The following is a 22,904-nucleotide window of genomic DNA, read 5'->3' on the forward strand; positions in this document are numbered from 1 at the left end:
GGGAAAGCATAGTCTGGAGTAGCTGAAAGCCTCACAACAGCCTCTGAAGAGCACTAGTCCCTGAATAATTCAATGAGTGTGTGTAGGATGGAGCCATTTACTTTAATTAGAGTTCTCTGGTTGCTTTTGCCAAAAGATACAGGATTTTAACACTGGATATTGACACAATACTGCTACAGTGCCAAATGCCAAGTTTATGTGCCCATGGCACCACACTGCCCGCCACAGCTCAAAGGAGGTTTTATTTATTCATTTCTCACATCGTTCATGTTTTCTTGGCAAGAGAAAGCAGAATTTTGGGCTTTTTCTTTTTCTCTTTGGACAAAGCAAATGCCTGACACCTCCAACAACAGCATTTCCAGGTTTATAGAGGCTCAGGTGTGTTCACCAAAGATCAGGTCGGGAGCTCATGCCAGGGTGATGTTTCCTCCTGGGCTCTGGTGGAATGGTCACCTTAGGTTGTCAGCACACCTGAATTCCACGAGGAATCCTAAGTGCATTAGGATTGCTTCCCTTCTCCCATCCTGTTTTGTGCTGTCAGAGCAGTTCCTGAACCTGCATTTTGGGCAGTGTTGGGTGGTGAGTCCTGAAATGTGCTAATGCGCTGCTGGAGCTGCTGGAGCGAGGCCAGAGGAGGCCCCGGAGCTGCTGCGAGGGCTGGAGCAGCTCTGCTCTGGAGCCAGGCTGAGAGAGCTGGGCTGGGGCAGCCTGGAGAAGAGAAGGCTCCTGAAGGGGAGACCTTAGAGCAGCTCCAGTGCCTAAAGGGGCTCCAGGAAACCTGGAGAGGGGCTTTGGACAAGGGCCTGTAGGGACAGGCCAAGGGGAATGGCTTTAACCTGCCAGAGGGGAGATTGAGATGAGCTCTGAGGCAGAAGCTCTTCCCTGTGAGGGTGCTGAGGCGCTGGCACAGACTTTTCCCAGAGAAGCTGTGGCTGCCCCATCCCTGGCAGTGTTCAAGGCCAGGTTGGACATAGGGGCTTGAAGCAACCTGCTCTAGAGGAAGGTGTCCCTGCCCGGGGCAGGGGTTGGAGCTGGGTGAGCTTTAAGCTCCCTCCAACCCGCTCCTCCGCCCGTCCCTCGCTCCGGAGGGGCTGTGCGCGGCGCCGCAGGGCGCTGGCAGCCGGCGGGCGACGGGACCCGGCGGAGCTTCGGGGGCGGGGCATCCAGCGAAGGGGCGGGAGAAGGGCGGTTGCCGCGGCAACAGGAGACGCCCCGCCTGGCCCCGCCCTCCCGCGGGAGCGCTCTGCGCCTGCGCGGGGTCGCGCGCGGAGCGTGCCCCGCCCCGCCCGCCGCCGCGAGCCCCGGTGCCGCCATGAGGCGAGGGGAGCGGCGCGGGCTGGGGCCCGGCCCCGGCAAGGCCGCGCTGGAGGAGCAGAGCCCGCAGCACAACGGGCCCGGCCCGCGCCGCAGCACCGAGTCCGAGGTCTTCGACGACGGCACCAACACCTTCTTCTGGTGAGAGCCGCCCCCCGGCGCCGGGCACGGCCCCGCTGCGGCCCCTCCGCGCCGCGGGGGGAGTGCGCTGAGGCACCGGGTGCCGGGCGGGAGCTGCGCGCGTTCTCCGCCGTCCGCGTTGCTCCTCAGCTGGGCAGCGGCCGGGGCTGCGGCTGAGCAGCGGGCTGGGTGTGAGGGTGTGATGCGGTGCTGCTCGCCGGTGTCTAACGGCGGTGCAGCGCTGACCGTGGCCGCGGCACCTCCGTCCTCGCCTGAACCCTCCCTCAAACACCCCCCGCAGCTCCCTGGGGCGGGTTGTGTCACCAGCGGGTGCTTTGGGGAGCTCTCGGGCCCCACAGGAGGTCCCGGTCTGTGCTCAGCCCCCGGTGCTTGGTCCCTGTTGTCTTATCAGCACCGTCCCTCACGACAAGAGAGACATTGAGGGGCTGGAGCAGGGCCAGAGAAGGGCCCCGGAGCTGGTGCAGGGCCTGGAGCACAAGTGTGATGAGGAACGGCTGAGGGACCTGGGGGGGTTTAGTCTGGAGAAGAGAAGGCTCAGGGGGGACCTTCTCGCTCTCTGCAACTGCCTGACAGGAGGATGGAGCCAGGAGGGGGCTGGTCTCTGCTCCCAAGGAACAAGGGATGGGACAAGAGGAAACGGCCTCAAGCTGCACCAGGGCAGGTTTAGATGGAGCTGAGGAACAATTCCTTCCCCAGAGGGTGCTCAGGCATTGGAACAGGCTGCCCAGGGCAGGGCTGGAGTCACCGTCCCTGCAAGTGTTCACACCCCGTGTAGCCGAGGCCTCAGTGTCATGGGTTAGTGGTGGCCTTGGCAGTGCTGGGGAATGGTTGGACTTGGTGGTCTTGAAGGTGCTTTCCAACCTGGTTGATTCTGTGATCATGTGTATGGGCTCCACATACTTCCTCCCCTTCCCTCAGCCTTGGAAGAAGCCTTTTCTATCCATTTTCTTGCCTGTAACCCTGTAGAAAGCTCAGGTTGTCATGCTAACGTCTTGCTGGTCTGGGGTTCTGGGTGGTCTTGTGGCATGCTCAGTGCAGAAACCATGACTGTCTGTTAGGCCAGTGGGGCAAACCCACTGTTAAACTCAGTCCTTGCAGGAAGAGATGTGCTTTTACCTGCAAGAGCACTTCTCAATCCCATCTTTGCAGGGGTTGTTTCAGAAATCCCCTTCAGCACACTTGTGCATGTGCAGGGTTTTTCTGTGCCTGTTAACCTCCTGTCCTCCTTGCCTAAGGGAGCCGAGCTGTCACTGAGGTCCCTTGTTGGAACATGAGCTGAGGGCGATGTCATTTGGCTCCAGTTTGACATTAAGGAGCAGCAAGGGGAGGGCACTTGGCTCTCGCCCTGCCAATGTGGGCACAAGTGGAGCAGAGGGTGTTGATCTTGATGAAGCTGCTGATTCTGGGTGATATTTCTGCTAGTACAAACTGCAAAGAATCACTCGGATGCTGCTGGCTCGCGGGGGGGGGGCTCTGCACAAGGCTGACGTACGGAGGTGCAGCTGAGGACATCCTTGTCTTGAGGGAAGAGGAGCTTTCTTGGAGCACCCGTTAGTGTTGGCACATGTAGGCTGCTGAATACCTGGATCCTGCCGAGCCTGCGGAGTGGAGCCTCCTTATAAATGGAAAATGGGTAAAACAGTCCTTTTCTTCCTGTCTGGCTAAGGTGGCTTTTGCCTGGTGTCTTGTGGTGCCTTAAAAACACTTAATGCTGCGTTTACTCTATGATCTCCCCTTATTGCACATTCATGCTGTTGTGGGGCTGTGGGGCAGCCTGCCACTCGTGCAGGGTTGTCCTCAGAGCCTGTAGCAGAGGTTCATTTGCCCACATGAATTGTTCTTCTACGAGCCCGAGTGCTCCAAGGAGCTTTCCCTTTGCCTGCTCGTCCCTTCCCGAGCGCAGTGAGGACACGAGTGTTATCAAATTGTCCCTTAGCTTATCTGTTTGCTTGGTTTCCCCCAGCAGTGTGTGTCACTTGTGCTGGCAGCAGCACTTTAAAGCTTGTCAGAGTTTCCAGGCTTCTCCTGTTCCTTTTGGCCTGTGCCTGACAGCCCCGAGTGTGTTACTGAATCCTTGGTAGTGCCTCAGTTCTTACAGTGGCCGAGAATAAAGATTACACAGAGGAAGGATTTATCCCTGTGACCCTTGGGACTCCTCTTGTGCTGTGTGTTCAGAGGTGCTCATGGAAAATGGAAATGTAAGGGAGTAGGTGCCTTCTGTCTCTGAAGTGCGGAAAATACCTTTTCCCTCTGAAGTTCAGAAGCTGGGATAAGGCTTCCCATGTGTCTCAGTTTGGCAAATTCAAGAGTCAGGGGTGTGTAGACACTGTCAGAAGTCATTCCAGAAGTGGTGCAGTTTGCAAAGGTGATTCTACTGCTGTAAGTGCAATCCTTGGGAAGAGTGGTGCTTCAGGTGCCTGCTCCATGTAAATCCTGCTAAAACTTGGAATGACAAGTTACATGCTGTATAATATGTATATATAAAATGCCTATACTTGGAATAACAAGTTACATGCTACATAATACCTATATATACATATACACACAATACCTAAACTTGGAATAACAAGTTACATGCTGCATAATACTTATGTATATATAATACCTAAACATGGAATAACGAGTTACATGCTGCATAACACCTATAGATATATATAACACCTAAACATGGAATAACAAGTTACATGTGTATAATTCATGTTCAGTCTTAATCACGTGGAGCTGGGCAATGCTGTGTTTGAGCTGTGTGGTGGGACTGCTCAGCCAGTGTATCCTGGCAGCTCTTGTGTCACTGGGAAAGGCACCAGGAAGAAGCTTTATGGAGCAGGTTGGTGGTTTGTGTGTCTTTATCCCTGAACTCATTTCCAAGCATCTAACCCAGCTCTGGGGAGCTGGGAATCCCAGGCCTGCCTGGCAAGCCCTGCTCTGGGCAGTTCCCTGTTGTTTCCAGTACCTTTGATTGTTTCTTGCCTGTCTGCTTCCAGAATTAGCTTCTGAGCACAAACAAAGGGGCTCTTTGTGGCTGAGGTGTTGACTCTCAGTTTTTGTCCAGTGTGAAACACAGTGGATCTGATGTTTTTCCTGAGCTAGCATGGAAAAACCCCTGGGTTGGTTGGGCTGGGTTGTTCAATGCCCCCACATAGAGCTTTCTACAGCATCCCCATGGCTTTGTGTCTGTAACCTGCACAAGAGCAAGTGCTGATGTGTTACAGGTCTCTGCGATGGGACTTTGCTCTGTGCAAGTGAGTCCAGTCAAAGCTGGGTTTGTGACTGTGGCAGATGCCTAAAGGCACTCAGAGAGGAGATGGGTGTCTCTGTGTGCAGAAAAGCTCAGTGAAAAAGCGAATTGCTTTATGTGCCCTGGACAGTGCAGTAAGTGATCGATGCAGAGGTGTGCTGCAACCCTTCTGCAGAGAAGAGCAAACATTCCTCCCCTCCTGGCAGCCAGTGAAAGGCAGCAGGAGGTGGGGTGGTGGGGGGTGCTTCATGCCAGCCCAGTCGGGGATTACCACTTCAGGATCACCCAGTTAGACACCGTGAGTGCTTTTCTCCTAAATACCTGTGTTACCCCTGATTGCTGGAAGTGTTTCACAGCCTGTCTTTAACCAAAGCCTGCCTTCCAGCGAGGCATCCAGCCTTGATTTGGAGGTGTTGGGAGCTGCCAGATAGATCTTTATCACCACATTACGTTGTGACTCTGGGTTAGTTGCTTTTACTAAGCTTACTTTAATTTGTATTTAATTACCTTTAATGTCCTCTGCTGTTTATTAATGTGTTCTGTCTCTCTCTATATTGCCATCATGTGGCTATGGTTTTAGTTACTGAGGTTCTAGTGTGGCAGAGAGACCTGTGGAGTTTAAGGAAAAAAGGAAAATAAGGAAAAACCCAGGGAAATGGTGGGTAGGACACTCTCTATAGGCTGATACAGCTTTGTAGGAATTCCTTCAGCCTGCTTGGTGCAAAAAGCGTGGAAAATGCAGCAAAGGAAAGGGCCTCTGCCTGGGTGCTTCAGTTTATTTGAGGTTGTGAGAAATCCTTCCCGATGGCCAGTGCAGGGACACTCCATTGGGAATGAGGATACGTGTGTGCAGACCAGCCAAGTTTGGAAATACAGCCTTGGTAATCATGGGATGGTGAGGGTTGGAAATACAGCCTTGGTAATCACAGGATGGTGAGGGTTGGAAAGGACCTGAAGGTCACCTAGTTCAGGGAGACAGGAGATCTCCAAGTTGGCAGAGGTTGAGGTTGGCTGCAGCGCTTCCAAGGCAACGTTCCTCACGCTCGTGGGACACTTCCCATGTCTTTCCACGCTGCAGAAGCTCACTGCTGGGAGGCCGTGGGGACGCTCGGTGTTTGCTGGCTCCCTCCTCTGCCTCCCCACCTGGGGAGCGCTGCCCAGGCCGCAGCACGTTGCTGGACTGGAGCAGGGGCACGTTGCGTCAGGCTGCCGCCGCGTCAGCCGCCTGCTGCGCTGAGGAATGCCCTGGCAGGGCCCTGCAGCGGAGCAGCCCAGCCCAGGCACGTTGCGCCTGTGTTGGTGCTCCGTGGTTTACCTCTTGTCACAAGCAGGGGAGGTGGCTCCTGAGAATGGCGTGAGAAGGGTGTCTGCCAAGGGAGGTTTAGATGGAGCTGAGGAACAATTCCTTCCCCAGAGGGTGCTCAGGCATTGGAACAGGCTGCCCAGGGCAGGGCTGGAGTCACCGTCCCTGCAAGTGTTCACACCCCGTGTAGCCGAGGCCTCAGTGCCATGGGTCAGTGGTGGCCTTGGCAGTGCTGGGGTAAAGGTTGGACTTGGTGATCTTGAAGGTCTTTTCCAACCTGGGTGATTCCATCATTAATACTCTGTAGTTTTAAGGAGAACATGGGAAGGCAGCCCCTGCTACCACGAGCAGTGCAAGGGAGTTTTCAGTGTCTGGTGAACTCAGAGGCTCGGCATGGCAGGAGTGTGCAGAATTAGTTTCACCCTGGGGAAATCACTTCCCTTGGGATGCTGTGTCCCAGGCGCAGGAAGGGCTGGTGTTGGTGACAGCAAAACCTGCGTTATTTCACTTAAATGCCCCAGTGTTTAAATGGGGAGAGAGCCACAGGGAAGGTGTCGAAAGACAGAGAAATGCTGGTGCAGAAATGTTCCAGCTCTTTATTAGTTTGGGATTTGTTGTGAATTTCCTTTTATCTTCCTGGCCCTACATATTGCTGTATGCCTGTGCTTTCAGGCACTGCGCTCTCAGGTTTTGGACAGAAACCCTCCCAGAGCTGGCTGGAGCCTGCACTCTCCTGCTTCTGGTGTATTGTCCAAGCTCCAGCCAGTTCCAGGAGGAAGATCCCTGCTCTGCTTCGCCAGGCTCTTTTCAGGCTCCTGGCTGGGAGAACATAAGCCTTTCTGCTAATTCCTGCAGTGCTGGCCTGGCTGCAGTGTGCTTAGTGTGTGCTCTTCTCTGCTGGATTATTGTAAGTGTATGTGGAGACAAAAATAATCCTTTATGCAGGTTAATTCATCCCGACTTCACTCGTGTCTCTGTTCACTTCCCTGGCTGCTGTAACTGCTTCACTTCTTGCCTTGTTCCAAATGATGTGGATTTCGGTTTTGTTTTAACTCTCAACTGTAGAAAGATATGTGTGTATCTATGTTTACTTGCCTTTTTCCTCTCACCTTTTTCCCTTTGTTCCTCTGACAGGTAGGTTGTGTGATGCTCTGCTACCTCTACCAGCTTTCATCACTTTGTCACTACTTGCAGTTTCCTGGTTAGAGCTGCCAACTTGCTCTTCCCAGAAAGCAAGTCAATTTAGAAGGGCTTTCATTTGGCTTCTGGATTTCAAGCTAGACTGAAAATACGTTTGCATGATAACACAGGAGGGACGTGGAGCTGCTGGAGCGAGGCCAGAGGAGGCCCCGGAGCTGCTGCGAGGGCTGGAGCAGCTCTGCTCTGGAGCCAGGCTGAGAGAGCTGGGCTGGGGCAGCCTGGAGAAGAGAAGGCTCCTGAAGGGGAGACCTTAGAGCAGCTCCAGGGCCTAAAGGGGCTCCAGGAAACCTGGAGAGGGGCTTTGGACAAGGGATGGAGGGACAGGACAAGGGGAATGGCTTCAACCTGCCAGAGGGGAGATTGAGATGGGATCTCAGTGAGGTCCCCTCCAACACAAATCACTCTGTGATTCTAAGACTAACCATCTTGAACACCTGCTGCAAGAGAATCTGGCTTCAATTGGAAGTGAGAACTGAGCTAAAAGGAACATGAGAAGATGCAGAGCCTCCTCCACTAAACAGAGCAGCCTGTTGAGTTCCAAGCTGACGGTTGTAACCCCAAGAATAAAGGAAAGCAGCACCCATGACGTGCTCCCACACTGACCATGCACTTTGCTACCAACTCCCCCCAGGGGTGAATGGAAGCAGACCATCGGTGTTCTGCTAAGTGGGTTTCTAGATGTGTTTGTCTAAATGAGGACATGCTCACAACTGAATTTTTGGCCATTTACATGATGCTGAATGCATTGAAAATGTCATTGGCTTCATCTGGGTATTGAGGAGGTGAAATAGTCAGGTGGAAGACAGCGTATCTAGGTTTATTTTAATAGCCTCTTAGATATTAGTTTCAAAAAAGTAAGTAATAAACCACAAAATACAGTGCAGAGCCTTGCATTTAACATAAGCCTTTTCTCTGATCAAAATACGGGTTGGTTTTGTGTTAATTGCATACATGTATAAACACAGCGAGCAAGAGCATGGTCTGATGTAGGTGAATCTGAGCATCCCGTTCAGCCCGTGGTGTGGTGCCTCCTTTGAGAGGCTGGTGTTTAGGTGTTCAACTCCTGCAGGTTTCAAAATAGGCTCCTCATCACGTGGCTGTTGGTGAATGTGAAGTATGTGAGGTGTGAATCACCTGCGCTCCGGCATCCGGGGCGGCTCAGCCAGGGCAGGATGCATCCGTCGAGCAGGAAGCTTGTCCTGTGAAGCCTTTGCCTCTTGGGATTTGGAGGCTTTGACACGTTGATTCCTTGCTCAACTTGGGAATACTCCTGAGTCCTTTTGTTTTCCCTCTGGAGCTGGTTAGTGTGTGTCCTTGGGACTGCCAGGGAGGAGAGTGTTAAATGCCCAACACCTTTTCAGCAGTGGCAGAAGAGGATTGCATCTGCTTATGAGGTATTGCATGTGTCTTCCAGTGGGATTAAAAGGATGCTGTGAGTAGTGGCTGTGCTTGGGATTAGAATGAAAATGTAGTTCACAGTAGTGTTTACCTTCACTTTCAGAACAGTTCTAGGTTACTGGGATTGGTGTTTGAAGGTAGGTCAGTGGGCTGCTTGGCAGTCCTCTGTGAGGACTCTGGTTTATCGAGCAGTGTATGACATGTACAGACTTTGGTCTTTTGGCATAAAATGGGAATGAAATGCTAGTTTTTGTTCCAATATAATATAAAAAGAAAATGCAACAGAGCCAGTATGTACAAATATCCATCACATAGTTGTTCTCATTCACAGTTTTCCTGTTCTCAAAGCTTGATGCTTTAGACCTGTGTTTAGTTGTTTGTATTAAGAGATGTTGCGCAGACCTCTAAAACAGACTTGTGTCTGTATGATTTGATCTTAAATGGCCATTTAAGACTTCCTGTGCTTCCAAGCTGAGGTCAGAGAAGTTTTCCACTCAAAACAATAAATGGCTTCTCATTAGGGAAGGAATGTGCAACTTGAAATTAAAGGCAATGCAGGCAGAGCAGTGTAGGAACATTGTGTGTCGTAATCAGTAGGTGTATGTGTGTAGTATCAGCTGGCTGCAGCGAGTTCCCCTCTTCGCTTCTGGCCTGGCTGTGTGTACTTGGCTCTCTTTCTTTCACACCAAAGTGCTTTACCCAAATCAGTGTGAGCCTCCCTTGGATGGGGGAGTGAGAGCTTGTGACTCCACACACAGCAGCAATCTGCCTGTTACCAGTGTGTTACACCATCCAGGCTGCTTGTTTTAACAGCCTGGAAGGGCAACCACCAAGCTTTGCTGAGGAGCTTTGCTGGTAACAGTTGGTCCAGCAGAAGCCATCGTGTAGAGATGGCTGTGTATGGTTCTGAGGGCACCCACTTCTGGTTCTGCAGGTACCAGCCTCTGGTTCTGTGGGCACCCACCTCTAGCCAGCAGTCTGTACCTGCCGTTCAGACCCAAGCTGGAAGGAAACTGTCAGAACTATAGGAAATAAGGCATCCAGAGGCAGCATCACAATTCTTACAATTGCAACTGGTCTCATTCAGAGAAGTGTTTTTTAATGGCTAGTTTCTCTTGTAATGCGCAGTTCCCATCTCTGGAGTGAGTTCCCCTGTGTTCAGTTGGAGGAGTCTGCCGCAGTTATTACCAGGCCTGGAAGGGGCTGTGCAGCAGCACTGCCAAGTCCATACCTGACAAAGCAGGGTTGAGAGCTGGTGGGTTTGGATCTCTGTTAGCACGGTTGGTGCTGGGTTTTCCAGGTTGCTCTTGGTCACTTGGCGAGTGTCTGCCCAAGTCCTCCCTAACTCCAGGCTCGGGGGGAACACGAGCCAGGCCCGGCCTTGTGGCAGGGTCCTTGTGGCCGGCTCCTCTGGTGCGAGTGCACAATGGGCTGGTGACTAAATTTAGTGCCATTGTAAACCCTGCTTTCTGTGCTGTGCAATACATAAAACAGCTTCCAGCACACAGCACTGCGTGTGTGCTGGGCTTACTGAGGCTTCACTGACAGATGGAAGTTCTGCTTTCTGATGCCAATTTTCTCTCCTCTGCATTATAGGAGAGCTCATACCTTAACAGTCCTGTTCATCCTCACGTGTGCGCTGGGCTACGTGACCCTGCTTGAAGAAACACCACAAGATACAGCCTACAACACAAAGAGGTAAATGCTTGAGAAGGGCTTTCTGTAAGGTGTGTTTTACAAGAGGGCAGCTGCATGAACAGCTCACTGTACACACTGTTACCTTGGGCATAAGCCACCTCAATGACCTTTGCATTAAGTTGTTTTAAGGCCTGAACCTTAGACAGTGCCAACCCAAGTGTAAGTCTGTAAGCTCCTCTGCTGCTGCTCTCTGAGTTTCATTTCTAATCAGGTCAGTGTCACTCTCATAGCAGTGAGCGGCCAGGTTGGTTGGGGCTTGGAGCAACCTGGTCTAGTGGAAGGTGTCCTACCATAATGTGGTTGAATTTCTCCTCTTTTTAAAGAAATACAGCAGGGAACCAAAAGTGGGAATAAAAGTGGTCTTCTAAAAAGCTAAGTGTATCTTAAAGGTGAAGGGGATGCTTACAGGCTGCAAAGCATCCTCGCTGTCAGCATGGAAATCACAGTTTTCTACTAGTCTGGTTTCTTAACTGTAACACTCTATTTTCCTCTTGCTATTAAAGGGTTCCTTCCTATTTTTTACATTTTCTGAAGTGACTCAGGATCCAGCGTTCATTGTTGTGGAGATGCAGGAATTGGGCTATTTCCTGAGATAACCTCGGTTGTTGTTCTGCCACTTACACAATAGACGTGGCAAATGTAACTCACACACGTACGCTGAGCTGAGGTTTGTATTTTCACATGTGGGGGTGAAATGGAGCAGGTCGAACACAGCGTGTGCCCTGCCCGGAGCTGGGAAAGCTTCCGCAAGGCTTTGGTGGGCACAAATGCCATCTTATTGCCAGTGACGGATGGAGCTGTGATACTCCCTGCAGCGGCAGCTCAAGAAAAGAAGGGGAAAAGCTGGAAGAGAAGTGATGACACATCAGTGGGGAGTAATACAAGTCTGAGGTGACTCAGTGGAATATCTTATTGGGATTAGAGCCTTTACTGCTTTAATGAAAACACAACCAGAGAAGATTAAGCAGCAGATTAACCTTTCTTTCATGAAATAGAAGTTGCTTTCTGCACATTCAGTGGAGGGAATCATATGCCCAGTTGTTAAAATGCACTTAACAGCATCATAGCAGGCAGGGAGCAGCGAGTGTCCCTCTCCAGGTTCTGTCTGCTAGACTTTTGGCAAAAGTATGTAGTGATAGGAAAAGGGGGAATGATTTTAACCTGACAGAGGGGAGGTGTAGGTTAGCTATAAGGCAGAAGCTCTTCCCTGTGAGGGTGCTGAGGCGCTGGCACAGGGTGCCCAGAGAAGCTGTGGCTGCCCCATCCCTGGCAGTGTTCAAGGCCAGGTTGGACACAGGGGCCTGGAGCAACCTGCTCTAGTGGAAGGTGTCCCTGCCCGTGGCAGGGGGTTGGAGCTGGAGGAGCTTTAAGGTCCGTTCCAACACAAACCAGGCTGGGATTCTATTCTGTGGTCCTATGTGTGTTCTTTGATCCCTTCTGCAGCTCTGGTTGTGCAGTGCTGCCTGCAATATCTAGATGCATAATTACTTGAAAAGCAGCATCCTGAGAATTGTATATGGTCTTCCAAATACTGGATTTTGTTATTGGTTTTGAAAGCTATGTCTTTTGTGCTATTGCCACAGCCACCCAAGCTACACTTGGATGCTGTTAACTGCCAAATCATTGCTTTTTCCAAGCTGAGATCAGTGCAGACAGAACACATGAGTCCTGTGGGCCTTTCCTAAACTCTGCCTCTGCCTTGGCCCTGATTTACAGAAGGGATGGCAGGGTCTGTGGTGTTCACATGCTCCTTACACTCAGTTTTCAGTGAATTCCTCTCTGGTCTCAACTGAATCTCTTTCGAAGGTCTTTGAGGTAAGGGCTAAACCAAGTTTAGCACCATCAAATGTGAAGGATTCCAGCTCACCTCGTGTCCCAGCCATTCTCTTTTTTGGCATCTGGGTGCCTGTTGCTCTCTTAGATCTGCCCAATTTTATGTGGCTCTTTAAGTGTATATTTGAACAAAAAAAGGCATTTCAAAGCAAGAGTAAGATGGTCACAACATGCATAAGTAGATCCATATCCCCAGCTTGCACAGGTTGTTGATTTTGGCTTCCATGAGTTAAAATCCCATATCCTACAATGTGATCTTGCTCAGTCTTAATGTAGAGCTGTTGTGTGGTTCGATCTAAACTCCTGGCCAGTGTGAGGCTGTCCCTGTGTGCAGATATTTCATGGTGACACTGTTAATGAACAGAAGCAGGTTTATTACCAGTGAGCAGTGTCTGTAGCTGTCATGCTCTTTTATTTCCAAGCTCTGCACAATGACAGTGGAGCAGTGTCCTGTCCTTGAGTGCACACTCTAAATACATGGTCACAAAGGCTTGAACCTCCTCTGACTTTGAGCTCTTGCTGGGAGGTGCCCGAATGCCTGTGAACTGCATTAGGTGCTCGGAGCAGAGCAGTAGCTTGGAGTAAATGTACAACTTGCTGTGCTGCTGTTGCTGTGGTTCCTGGGCTCACTAAAGCAACAGGGAGTGAGCTGAGGTCCCACCTTCTCCCCTATAAAAGTGCTTCATCCAGTGTCTTTAGGAGGGAGCTGAGGGCAGGGTGGTGGTGGGGTTTGTGCAACAAGTCATCAGCAGAAACGATGGGCAAGAAACAAATCAGAGCATGAACCTGTGAGATCATGGGGTGTGGTGTCTATAGCCAAGGTTTATATGTGTATCTGTTCACATGCTGCCTTTTGGTGCCATTTCCCTGCCCACAGCAAGTCAGGGCAAGGAAAGGAGGGTTAGGTTTTTATGGTAGGATTTATAGAAATGTTCCAGCTGTAAATGTAGTCAGAGTTCACGGGATCATGCACAGAGATGTTGGTGGGATCGTGTGGTACGTGCAGTCAGGTTGCCTCTCTTGTAAAGGTAGTTGGAAATTCACTGCAGAGCCAAAGAGATGTTGCATCAAAGCCTGTCTGATCAGTGAGACCTTTTACTCACAGTTCCTCCAGCATTCAGAGCAGCCTTGGAATAGTCCAACCCCTCTGACAACCATCAGCTTCTCTTCCTTTCAGCACCCAGGAGGAGCTGACAGGACTGAGCTCCAGCTCTGAGGGCAGCCAAGTGAAGATTCAGCCACCTCTGGTGCATACAGTGCCTGTGGAAGAAATCCACATGTCCCAGATACCTTGAACGCTGTGCAGGGGCTCCGGGGGACAAAGTTAGTATTTTTTCCATATAAAAACACATTCAGATTTAAAAGTCCTGTGTGCAGGTGGGTTGTACATTGAATTTCAAGCCATGAAACAGCCTTTCTAAGGTGCCTTTTCACACTAGTGTTTGGTAACAGCAGGTCACTGCTCAGCCATGGTAACAGGTCTAGGGGTGTTTGTGAGCTGATCGCCTCCGGCTCCTGTTGCTGAACACTCACAGGGACAACAAGGTGAGGAGGAGGCTACACCTCATGTGCAGCTTGTGGTGCCACTGGGGGATGGCACCAGTCGTGCTGCTGTCCTGCAGCAGTGGGAGCTGCTGCGTTAAACACCACGAACAAAGGATGATACAGACAGATGCTTGTAGACATCCATAGATCCATTGTCTTGTGCCTCTGAATCGACTCGTAAACCAACACACACAACAGCTTCTATGTGTTATTGCAACTCTTGCTGTTGTCCTTTTCTTGTTTGGTTCAGTGCTAAACTAAGTTTTGTAGCACACTTTGCTATTTAGTGTCTTCCTAAACAGAGGAGGCCACCAGGATGCTCAGGGGCTGGAGCACCTCCAGTATGGAGACAGGCTGAGAACATTGGGGCTGTTCAGCCTGGAGAAGAGAAGCTGCGTGGAGACCTCAGAGCAGCTTCCAGTGCCTGAAGGAGCTACAAGGATGCCGGAGAGGGACCTTCATCAGGGACTGGAGTGACAGGACAAGGATTGATGGGTTCAAACTGAAACAGGGGAAGTTCAGGTTGGATCTAAGGTAGAAGCTCTTCCCTGTGAGGGTGCTGAGGCGCTGGCACAGACTTTTCCCAGAGAAGCTGTGGCTGCCCCATCCCTGGCAGTGTTCAAGGCCAGGTTGGACACAGGGGCTTGGAGCAACCTGCTCTAGTGGAAGGTGTCCCTGCCTGTGGCAGGGAGGAGCTTAAGCTCCTTTCCAACCCAAACCATTCCATGATTCCTGATGTGCTGCTCCAGAAGATCCATTTGCTGTGGCCATCGGGCTGCCTGCAGGGGTAGGTTGGAGAAACCCCTCTCAAATCCCAGAGGAGCTCTTGCCTCAAGCTGTGCTAAGCCAGCAGGGCAAGCTGCTGGGCAGGCTTTGGAAGAGCTGCATGAGGAGGCACCAGAGGGGTGCCGAGGGGAGAGAAAATCAGCTACTAGAGGAAAAAGTGAACTACTCCAGCTGAAAGTGCAGCTGATCCCAGCAGAGCTGCTGTTTGCCTCAGTGGCTGTTAGGAAAGGGAACAGAACTAGGTTCCTGGGGTGGTTTTACATTCAGGTCGTCTCCAGCTTTGGGAAAATTACCTTTCCAAGGACTAAAACAGTGGTCTTGGACATCCTGGTTCATGCAGTGATTGTGACCAGGGATGTGTGTGGTTGCATGACACAGAATGCAGACTATTCTGTACTCCTGGTATTTCCAAATGCAGACTCGAGATGCAGAATATTCTCATTATCTGAGATCAGCTGAAAACTGCCAGCAGCTTCATCTTTGGCACTCATGATGGGACTGTCTATTCACTGTTCCATTCAGTAGGTGATTCTGTTGTGCTTCCCAGTGTCAAAGCAAGCAGAAGAACTGACATACATCTGTTCAGCAAACCCCATTCTTACTTACAGGAAGCACGAACTTTTTGCACTCAGAGGTGAATGTCATCAAATAGTTCTCATAAATCCTTTTGTTGTCTCTTTGGAAAGAAGTGTGAGTCAGCTGTGGTTCTGGTATGTAACAGTTTCTCAATAAAAGCAAAGTTCTTGGGTGGTTTCTCTGGCTCCTGCAAATGGAGCCCTTTTATTTAGGGCTGGGGCTGCAGCTCTGACTGCAGACAGCCTCATGTGGGGTGGGAGCTATTGCTCAGTTGTTATCTCTTCAGCCAGCTCTTAACAGCGTAATGTGAGAAAGCAGGAAAGATCTGTTGGGAGTTCAGATGTAGTAAAAAAGCATTTTTGGATTGCTTTGCACCATTTCATCCATTAGGACTAAAGGAACATGCCCAAGTCTAGACCATGGACTTGTCTTCAGGAAAAACAAGTGCCCCTGGAAAAGAAAAGCCATTTTGTGCCTGAGAGATGTTTAAAATCTCAGTTACTTAAAATCTGAGGAGATGGTTAAGTTGATGTCAGGTACTTTGGGATTAGATGCCAGACCTTGTCCACCTGACTGGTACCTCGGTCTCTGCAGGTCTGCTCCTTACGCTGCACGATGGGGTCCTGAGAGTAAGGGCATTTGGACATGAGTAATCTCATTTCCTCATTTGCAAAGCAAAACTTCATTGGAAACCCTGCTGCATGTAATGAGTGGGTTTCAAATCCTGGGTCTTGACTGTGTGCTTGGTTTGATCAGTCCGGATCTCCTCCTGGAGCCTTCTGTGCCCTCAGGATTCAGTTCCACACTGGCTGAAGCTTAAACGGGGGCTGCTGTGTCCCTTCCTTGTGAAAGCCACTGGAACAGGAGTTGGGTTTTCATAGACTCACAGCACGACAGGATGATTTGGAAGGGACCTTAAAGCTCATCCAGTTCTAACAACTTCTTCCATTCTGCCTGAGATCTCATCTCAGTCTCCCCTCTGGCAGGTTAAAGCCATTCCCCTTGTCCTGTCCCTCCATCCCTTGTCCAAAGCCCCTCTCCAGGTTTCCTGTAGCCCGTTTAGGCCCTGGAGCTGCTCTAAGGTCTCCCCTTCAGGAGCCTTCTCTTCTCCAGGCTGCCCCAGCCCAGCTCTCTCAGCCTGGCCAGCTCTAACCAAGCCTTTCCTCAGCTTTCAGCTGGATCAGTCCCTGCAGCACCTCACTCAGGTCACACAGAGATGGTGCCTCCGGGACGGAGACAGGGCAGGGGCAGTCCCTAAGCAGGACTTGCTGTGCTGAGGCGGTCAGAGAGCTGTGCAGGCCTGGCCTGAGGGTGCAGAGGTGCAGCTCTCTGTCTTCAGCATACTTGGGCTCATGGCCTGATAATCCTTTTTGTTTCTTTAATGTCTCTGTCACCTTCCGTTAGGCTCTGTATAAAGTCCCATCTCTTGAAACAGCAGCAGTGCTGGTTTGGGCTGATCTGCTCCTCCTTGTCTTTGCTTGACTAAGGAAATGTTTTGGAGTGGTGACGAGTTCAACAGTTCATTTTCAGTTGCACTGAAACTCTCCTGGTGCAGTGAGAAGATCTCAAGCCTGAGAGCTTTCTCACTGCTAAATTGGAAGCGTATCTCTGACAAAGCGGGCGTAAGGCTTCTCAAAGACACAGGGAAGCATTTGACATCTGTGAATCTCATGGTGATCTGCATTGTGTGGATCAAGGCTCTGCTCCTTCTGCTTCTTTTTGCCTGGAGTTGTTCTTGGCCAGATCAGGCTCCTCTCCTGGCTGGATGGATACGAGTAAATGACAGCAAAACAGAAGGAATGGAAGTTAATGGGGATGAAGGGAGGACGATGGATGGTTAAACTTTGGGGATTGAGACAGTCTGTCATGAAGCCATGCTTAGAAGTGCAGGAATTTATACCTGTTTACCTGAAATGTAATCTCCAAAAGGTATCTATTTATGATGGACACGGTTAGTAATTAGAAAACAGAGACCAGACATACTTTCCATCAAAGAGTATAATTTCCAGTGTCATTAGAAGGTGCAGCAACGTGACCAGCTTCTTCTGTTTCTCCCTTTCAGAGGCATCGTTGCCAGTATCTTGGTTTTCCTGTGTTTTGGAGTGACACAAGCTAAAGATGGACCATTTTCAAGACCTCATCCAGGTAATTCACCTTGCTTAAGTCAGGTATTTCTGATAAATTGCGTGGTTTATGGTGCACGTAAATGCTTGTTACTTGTAGAGAGGGTAAGTAGTAATTTAAATAGTAATAGAGGTTCATTACTACACACTTACCTCCCTGCTCCCACCCTGCCTCCGAACACCACAGGAGCCCTCTGTGCTTCCAGGCTCAGTAGCACTGGGTATTTTTTGTTGGATCTCCCTGTTTTGGCTTCCTGTTGGGAGTGAAAAGCTTTGTGTGAGCTTCCACATTCTTGGAACCTGAACTTCCCTTGTTTATCCCTCCTTTCTGCACTGGGACTGCACGTCTGACCATGTATCCGGTTGCTGGAGCACTGCACTCCCTTTGCCTATGTCCATTATCTACAACAACTGGTGGAACAGAGGCCCTTGATTGTGATTGTAGGGATTTCTAGTGAGACTGTAAGTCCTGAAAGCGTATGAAAGCACAGCACAAAGCCTCTTCCATGTAGGGTTGTATCAGGTGAATATGAACATATTAAAGTATCTTTGATCTTTTGCTTATTTTTAGCTGTGAATCATTGAGAAGGAATTAAGGGCATTTATATAGACCCACATAATATTCCTGAAAGCATTAGGCTGTCTTATAGTCAGATAAAGCTGTAAGTACTTCCTATGCCAGACATTTAACCTTCCAGTTTAGGAATGCTATTCCTTATGAGAAGCAGCAGGCACGTTAAGAGCCTCGGTCAGAGCAGACGTTGTTCTAGAGCAATGCCCACAGCCCACCTCTGGTTTTATTCACAAGTTTGCACTTCTGAGGTCTTTTAAATAGCAGTTTTTAGTCTTTCCCTTCTGTCACAGTTAGTTCTGGTTCCTCCTGTAGGAGAAATTACTGCTTTTAAGGACATGGGTGGTATTCGGGTGCTTCCAGTGTCAGAACATGCAGTGATTGTGTCTGGGCTGGAAGTCGGTTTTATTCCCTAGAAGAAAGCAGTGCAAACTGGATTGGGGAAGTCCATGGGTCAGAGATGTCTACAGCAAACTTCTAGCCTGGACTGAGCCACCTCTGCATGCTTCTGTCTCAGAAACAGCAGGTACTGGCCTGAGTGGAGTCTGTTTCAGCAGAATCAAATCCTCCATTCAATTCAATCACTTATTCAATCACGTCCAACACTGGGTGTATGGAAGGAGAACACCCGTCCTTGGCGTGCCTCTCCCCTCATCCGCGCAGCAGCAGACAGGCTCTGCAGCCCCTGAGGCCCAGCCTCAGCTCTCCAGTTACACAGGGTGCATTGGGAAGCTCCCACCAGGCAGTCAAGCAGCGTGGTGCTGTTCCAGGAGAAAGACCTCATCCCAAAGGAACTGCGGCGCAGGCCGCTGGTGCGTGCTGCTTCCATTTATAGGGCAGAAGGAGGCCTCGGGGTCAGGCAGGCCACAGTGATCACGCACAGCCACATCAGGTCTCTTGCATGAGCTCCTCAAGCTGGATCTTGGTAGCTAGGTTTGATGTAATGCTGCTGTCAGGTGGTTTCGAGCCCTATTATTCAGTATATGTGTATCTATTATGACCAGCTCAGGGCTGGTTTGTATTTTTGGCAGGATTTTGTGCTTAATGTTCTGTTTAAACAGCTCCTCTTCCTGCTTATCCACCTGATTGATTTAGACACAGCTCTCCTGTGCCAGCACCATTGGTTTTGCTAAGGAAACAAAGTTTGCTGAAGTAACAAGTTCTGCTTTTAGTCTCCCCCTTCACTATGAGCCTGCTTTCCCCATAGCACTTTGGGTCCTTCTCTTTGTGTTTTGAGTTTTCTTCTTTAAATGGCTGTTCAGAGCTGTGCAGGGTATTGCAGATGTGAGAGCACTGATGTTTTGTGATGGTGTTAAAGCTTCCCAGCGCCTCTCTGGCAGTGCCTTGGTGGCTGGCTTTATACTGTGTGTGCTTGGCTGTATTACAATGACAGCTGAGTGACTGCAGGTAATCCAAATACTTCTGTCCCAGCTGATAAGCTAACCTGGGAAGTTACTGGCTCCTAAGCATGAAACTGTATTAGAGCTCACTACTACTCCAGTCCTTTGAGATCATCTGATTTTCTTCTTGCTGACCCAGGGGACAAGTCTTAAGCTCTGCTTGTGGATCCATCTATTGGTGGGCAAACACCCAAATTTGGGGAGTGTAATGCATTTCATGCTAAAATTCATCATGGATACAGTCAGCATCGGAATGCTGGCTCTTCAGTGTTTGCAAACAAAAGATACCTTCATTCTTACTGTCACATCCTCTTACAGAGCCTTGAACACACCCATAGGCTGGTGTTGTAGGAGTTCAGTGATGTCTTGTTGTTAACTTATAATTACCACATGGTAATTAGACATAAATTTTCCATGACAATTAGTGCCAGAAATAGCTTCTAATATTCCCACCGTTTGCCAGCAGTTATTTTGATTTAATACATAGTGTTACATTCTTACTCATTGTGTTGTGTACGTCTTATACACCAAGGGGAATGAGCATAAAAAAGAACCTGATTTGAGGCAGCATCGGAGCAGTAACCAGGAAGATGGTTCTAATTGAGGAGGTTTATGGTGATGGGTTCACTTAAGGGAAGCCAATATTAGAGGTATGCCAAAAATAACCCTGCAGCGAAAGCTGAGGCCAGTCCAGGAAGAGAGAGGACACGATGTTTGTACAGCTCTGAAAACATCTTGCTCTGGTGTACGTGTACAGATCCAAAGCAGCCTCCAGCCCTCCCGGGTGCTTGTGGCAGACAGGGAGAAAGCACAGGAAATTATCACCAGGTCTTATCTTTATGCTGAGGCATTGCTGAGCGTGTCCAGCAGCTGCAGAGCTGCTGTGCCAGAGCTCTCTGCATGCAGGAGAAAAGCTCAGGCAGGGGTTTAGGTTTTCCTGCTCTGTGAACTGATGTGCATCACTGTCAGAAGTAGTTGTCATGTTTCTGGCTGTGAGGAATGTAGAACCTGCCATACAAGGCTTTGTAGGTCAGCAAAAACTCAGTGTTTATAAGTGTAAAGGTGAAGGAAGGAAGGAAGAAAGCAAAGCTCAGTCTTGTGGGAGAAGTGTGTTAATGACAGGTTAATTCTTCTGGCTTGAACACAGTGCTTCGTCTTGCACAGTCATTGTAGGAGAGGATAGCAGGCGCCTTATCGACCACAAACCGCCTCACAATGTGTTTAGAAGTTTGTTTGTGTTTTTACTGACTGGCCCCTAAGAAGACGCTTCATTGTGGTGCACAACAAGAAATGGCAATTGTGTTTGTGGACTTTCAATAAAAATCCTCAAAGTTGCAGATGTCCAGAGCTCTGAACCTGCTCTCCAGCCCCATCTGCCTCTTTGAATTCTGTTTTGTCCTGGCAGTGTAAAATAGATCATTTGGGTGAAATGAATCCAGCAGCTTGCCTGAGAAAAGGTGCCACCTTTACACGTTTCAGTCTATTCTGAAGGTGGTATCAGAAGCCAGGCTGTGAGAGGCTTCTCTTTAAATTGCACTGGGGTTGTTGGGTGGGTGGGTTTTCCCCCTGCCTGGGGCTGAGATGGGCAAAGAGGACATTTATTCTTGTTCCAGGGGCAAACAAGCCTCTAGGAAGCTCTGCAGCATTGTGGCCGGTTAATCTTGGGTTCTGAGCTGATGGACAGTGTTTGCAAGCCTGGAGTTTATGTTCTTGCATTCTTGATATCATGTTGATGCTTTTAACTTAACATACCCAAGTTCCCTTGGAGTTAAGAGGGATAAATACCCAAATCAGGCCTGAAGGTTCTTGGGTTTTGAACTGTTCATACAGGCGGAGCAGCTTCTGTCTTCACTCAGCCCTATGAACCACTGGCTTTTGATCCCTCTTTGCCCCCATCCAACCCTGCTGCCACCAGGATGGAACCATGGAAGGAGACCTCTGGTTTATAAGCATAAACAGGAAACACCTGAGGGAAAGTCTATTAAAGTCATGCCAGAGTGATTACTATGGGATGTTACTGAGGGATTTAAATAGCCACTTGGAATGAGGCAGGTTTTGCTGAGTTACCTGTGTGAGCTTTCAGATGTGGTTAGTTACAAAGGCTCTGTCTGTGCATGGCTGGCTCTGTGTTGAGCAGCTTCCTCTTGGAACCATGGAATCAACCAGGTTGGAAAAGCCCTTCAAGCTCATCAAGTCCAACCATTCCCAGCACTGCCAAGGCCACCACTAACCCACGGCACTGAGGCCTCGGCTACTTGGTGTGTGAACACTTGCAGGGACGGTGACTCCAGCCCTGCCCTGGGCAGCCTGTTCCAATGCCTGAGCACCCTCTGGGGAAGGAATTGTTCCTCAACTCCATCTAAACCTGCCCTGGTGCAGCTTGAGGCCGTTTCCTCTTGTCCCATCCCTTGTTCTTGGGAGCAGAGCCCAGCCCCCTCCTGGCTCCATCCTCCTGTCAGGCAGTTGCAGAGAGCGAGAAGGTCCCCCCTGAGCCTTCTCTTCTCCAGACTAAACCCCCCCAGGTCCCTCAGCCGTTCCTCATCACACTTGTGCTCCAGGCCCTGCACCAGCTCCGGGGCCCTTCTCTGGCCCCGCTCCAGCCCCTCAATGTCTTTCTTGCAGTGAGGGGCCCAGAACTGACACAGGACTCGAGGTGCAGCCCCACCGGTGCAGAGGCTCTTGGATTGGAGTTAACAAAATGCTGGATGAGATCTCGGAGCCTAGAAATCACTTTATGGAATGGAGACCAAACCAGTCTGTGGGAGCAGTGGGATGAATTGGGACCACAGAGCTGGAATCGGGACAGTCAGAGGAGTGCTGCTGAGGAGTGTGCCTCGCAGAGGAGCTGAGGTGCCTGTGGTGGAGCTGGAAGTGTACAAATACTGTAACTTGTGTACCCTTTAGCTTGAGGCGCTGCTTCAGCGTGAGAAGATCTGTGGTTGCACATCTTGGGAGGGCGAAAAAGGGCTGCAGGCTCTGAAGCAGCTTAGTGTTACCTGGTGTTTTAATGTGAAGAGCTTCAAATGATCTCACAGGTCTTGCCTCTGGCAATTGGTACATTTTTGGGTACTTTTTTATTTAATTCCTAGTAAAAGTGAAGATGCTTGGTATTTTGCAGTGCTTTCTGTCCCTTGAGGAAACCATGCCTCAGGGTTGTCTTCAGGGGAAAAGACAAGCTTGCAAAAGCAGCAGTTCCTCCTGCTGGTCTCGGTCCCGTCTGTTCTAGCAGCGCTTGGGCAGATGTTGGCTGTGACAGGGCTGGGAAAACCCAGGTTGGACACATCAAGTTGTGTGAGAAACTAGGTTAGTCCCAGAAGGATCTAGTTCCCTTCCAGGGACTGCTGAAAACATTGCAGGCAGTGCATGTGGTTCCTTCTAACTCCTAGTGATTTAGTTCATTGGGTTGAAGCATCCTTATGGATCCCGGGCCACTCTTCCAGATCCAGGTCACTGCCTGAGCTGTTCTGGCAAATGTGGGTAGCAGTTTGTGTGGCAGTTAAAGAGCCTTTTCTGGTTGTACTCCTCAGGAAGGCTGGTGAGCCCTGGGATGCTGGGCTCTGGAATTGCTTGCTGGGAGCATCCCTCTTCACATTGAGTTGTTGCAGTAACTGAATAACTGCTGTTTGCTGACATCCCATTTGTCTCTCTCTGTAGCCTACTGGAGGTTTTGGCTGTGTGTCAGCGTTGTCTATGAGCTCTTCCTCATCTTTATACTCTTCCAGGTAAGTGACCCAGACCTCTATTGCTAAACACCAGTTCAATATGGGTATAAAATCCT

The 22,904-nt window shown here is 50.0% G+C and overlaps 1 protein-coding gene across 2 annotated transcripts in view; it reads left to right on the top strand.

Annotated features, from left to right (window-relative positions):
• Positions 1–1,249: 1,249 nt before the first annotated feature.
• The window catches only part of PTDSS2 (phosphatidylserine synthase 2), a 39,793-nt gene continuing 18,138 nt past the window's right edge, over positions 1,250–22,904 (top strand). Inside the window, exons 1-4 of one of the 2 annotated variants that reach the window (XM_030484150.1) lie at positions 1,250–1,455; positions 10,191–10,292; positions 17,095–17,177; positions 22,781–22,848. In XM_030484150.1, the coding sequence (XP_030340010.1) occupies positions 1,313–1,455; positions 10,191–10,292; positions 17,095–17,177; positions 22,781–22,848 (396 nt within the window). In that variant the 5' untranslated portion in view covers positions 1,250–1,312. Of the gene's footprint in view, positions 1,456–8,263; positions 8,591–10,190; positions 10,293–17,094; positions 17,178–22,780; positions 22,849–22,904 lie in introns of those variants that run through there. The other variant, XM_030484151.1, reaches the window with a different exon arrangement.

The sequence above is a fragment of the Strigops habroptila genome, chromosome 4 (assembly GCF_004027225.2).
Source record: "Strigops habroptila isolate Jane chromosome 4, bStrHab1.2.pri, whole genome shotgun sequence".
Taxonomy (NCBI): Eukaryota; Metazoa; Chordata; class Aves; order Psittaciformes; family Psittacidae; genus Strigops; species Strigops habroptila.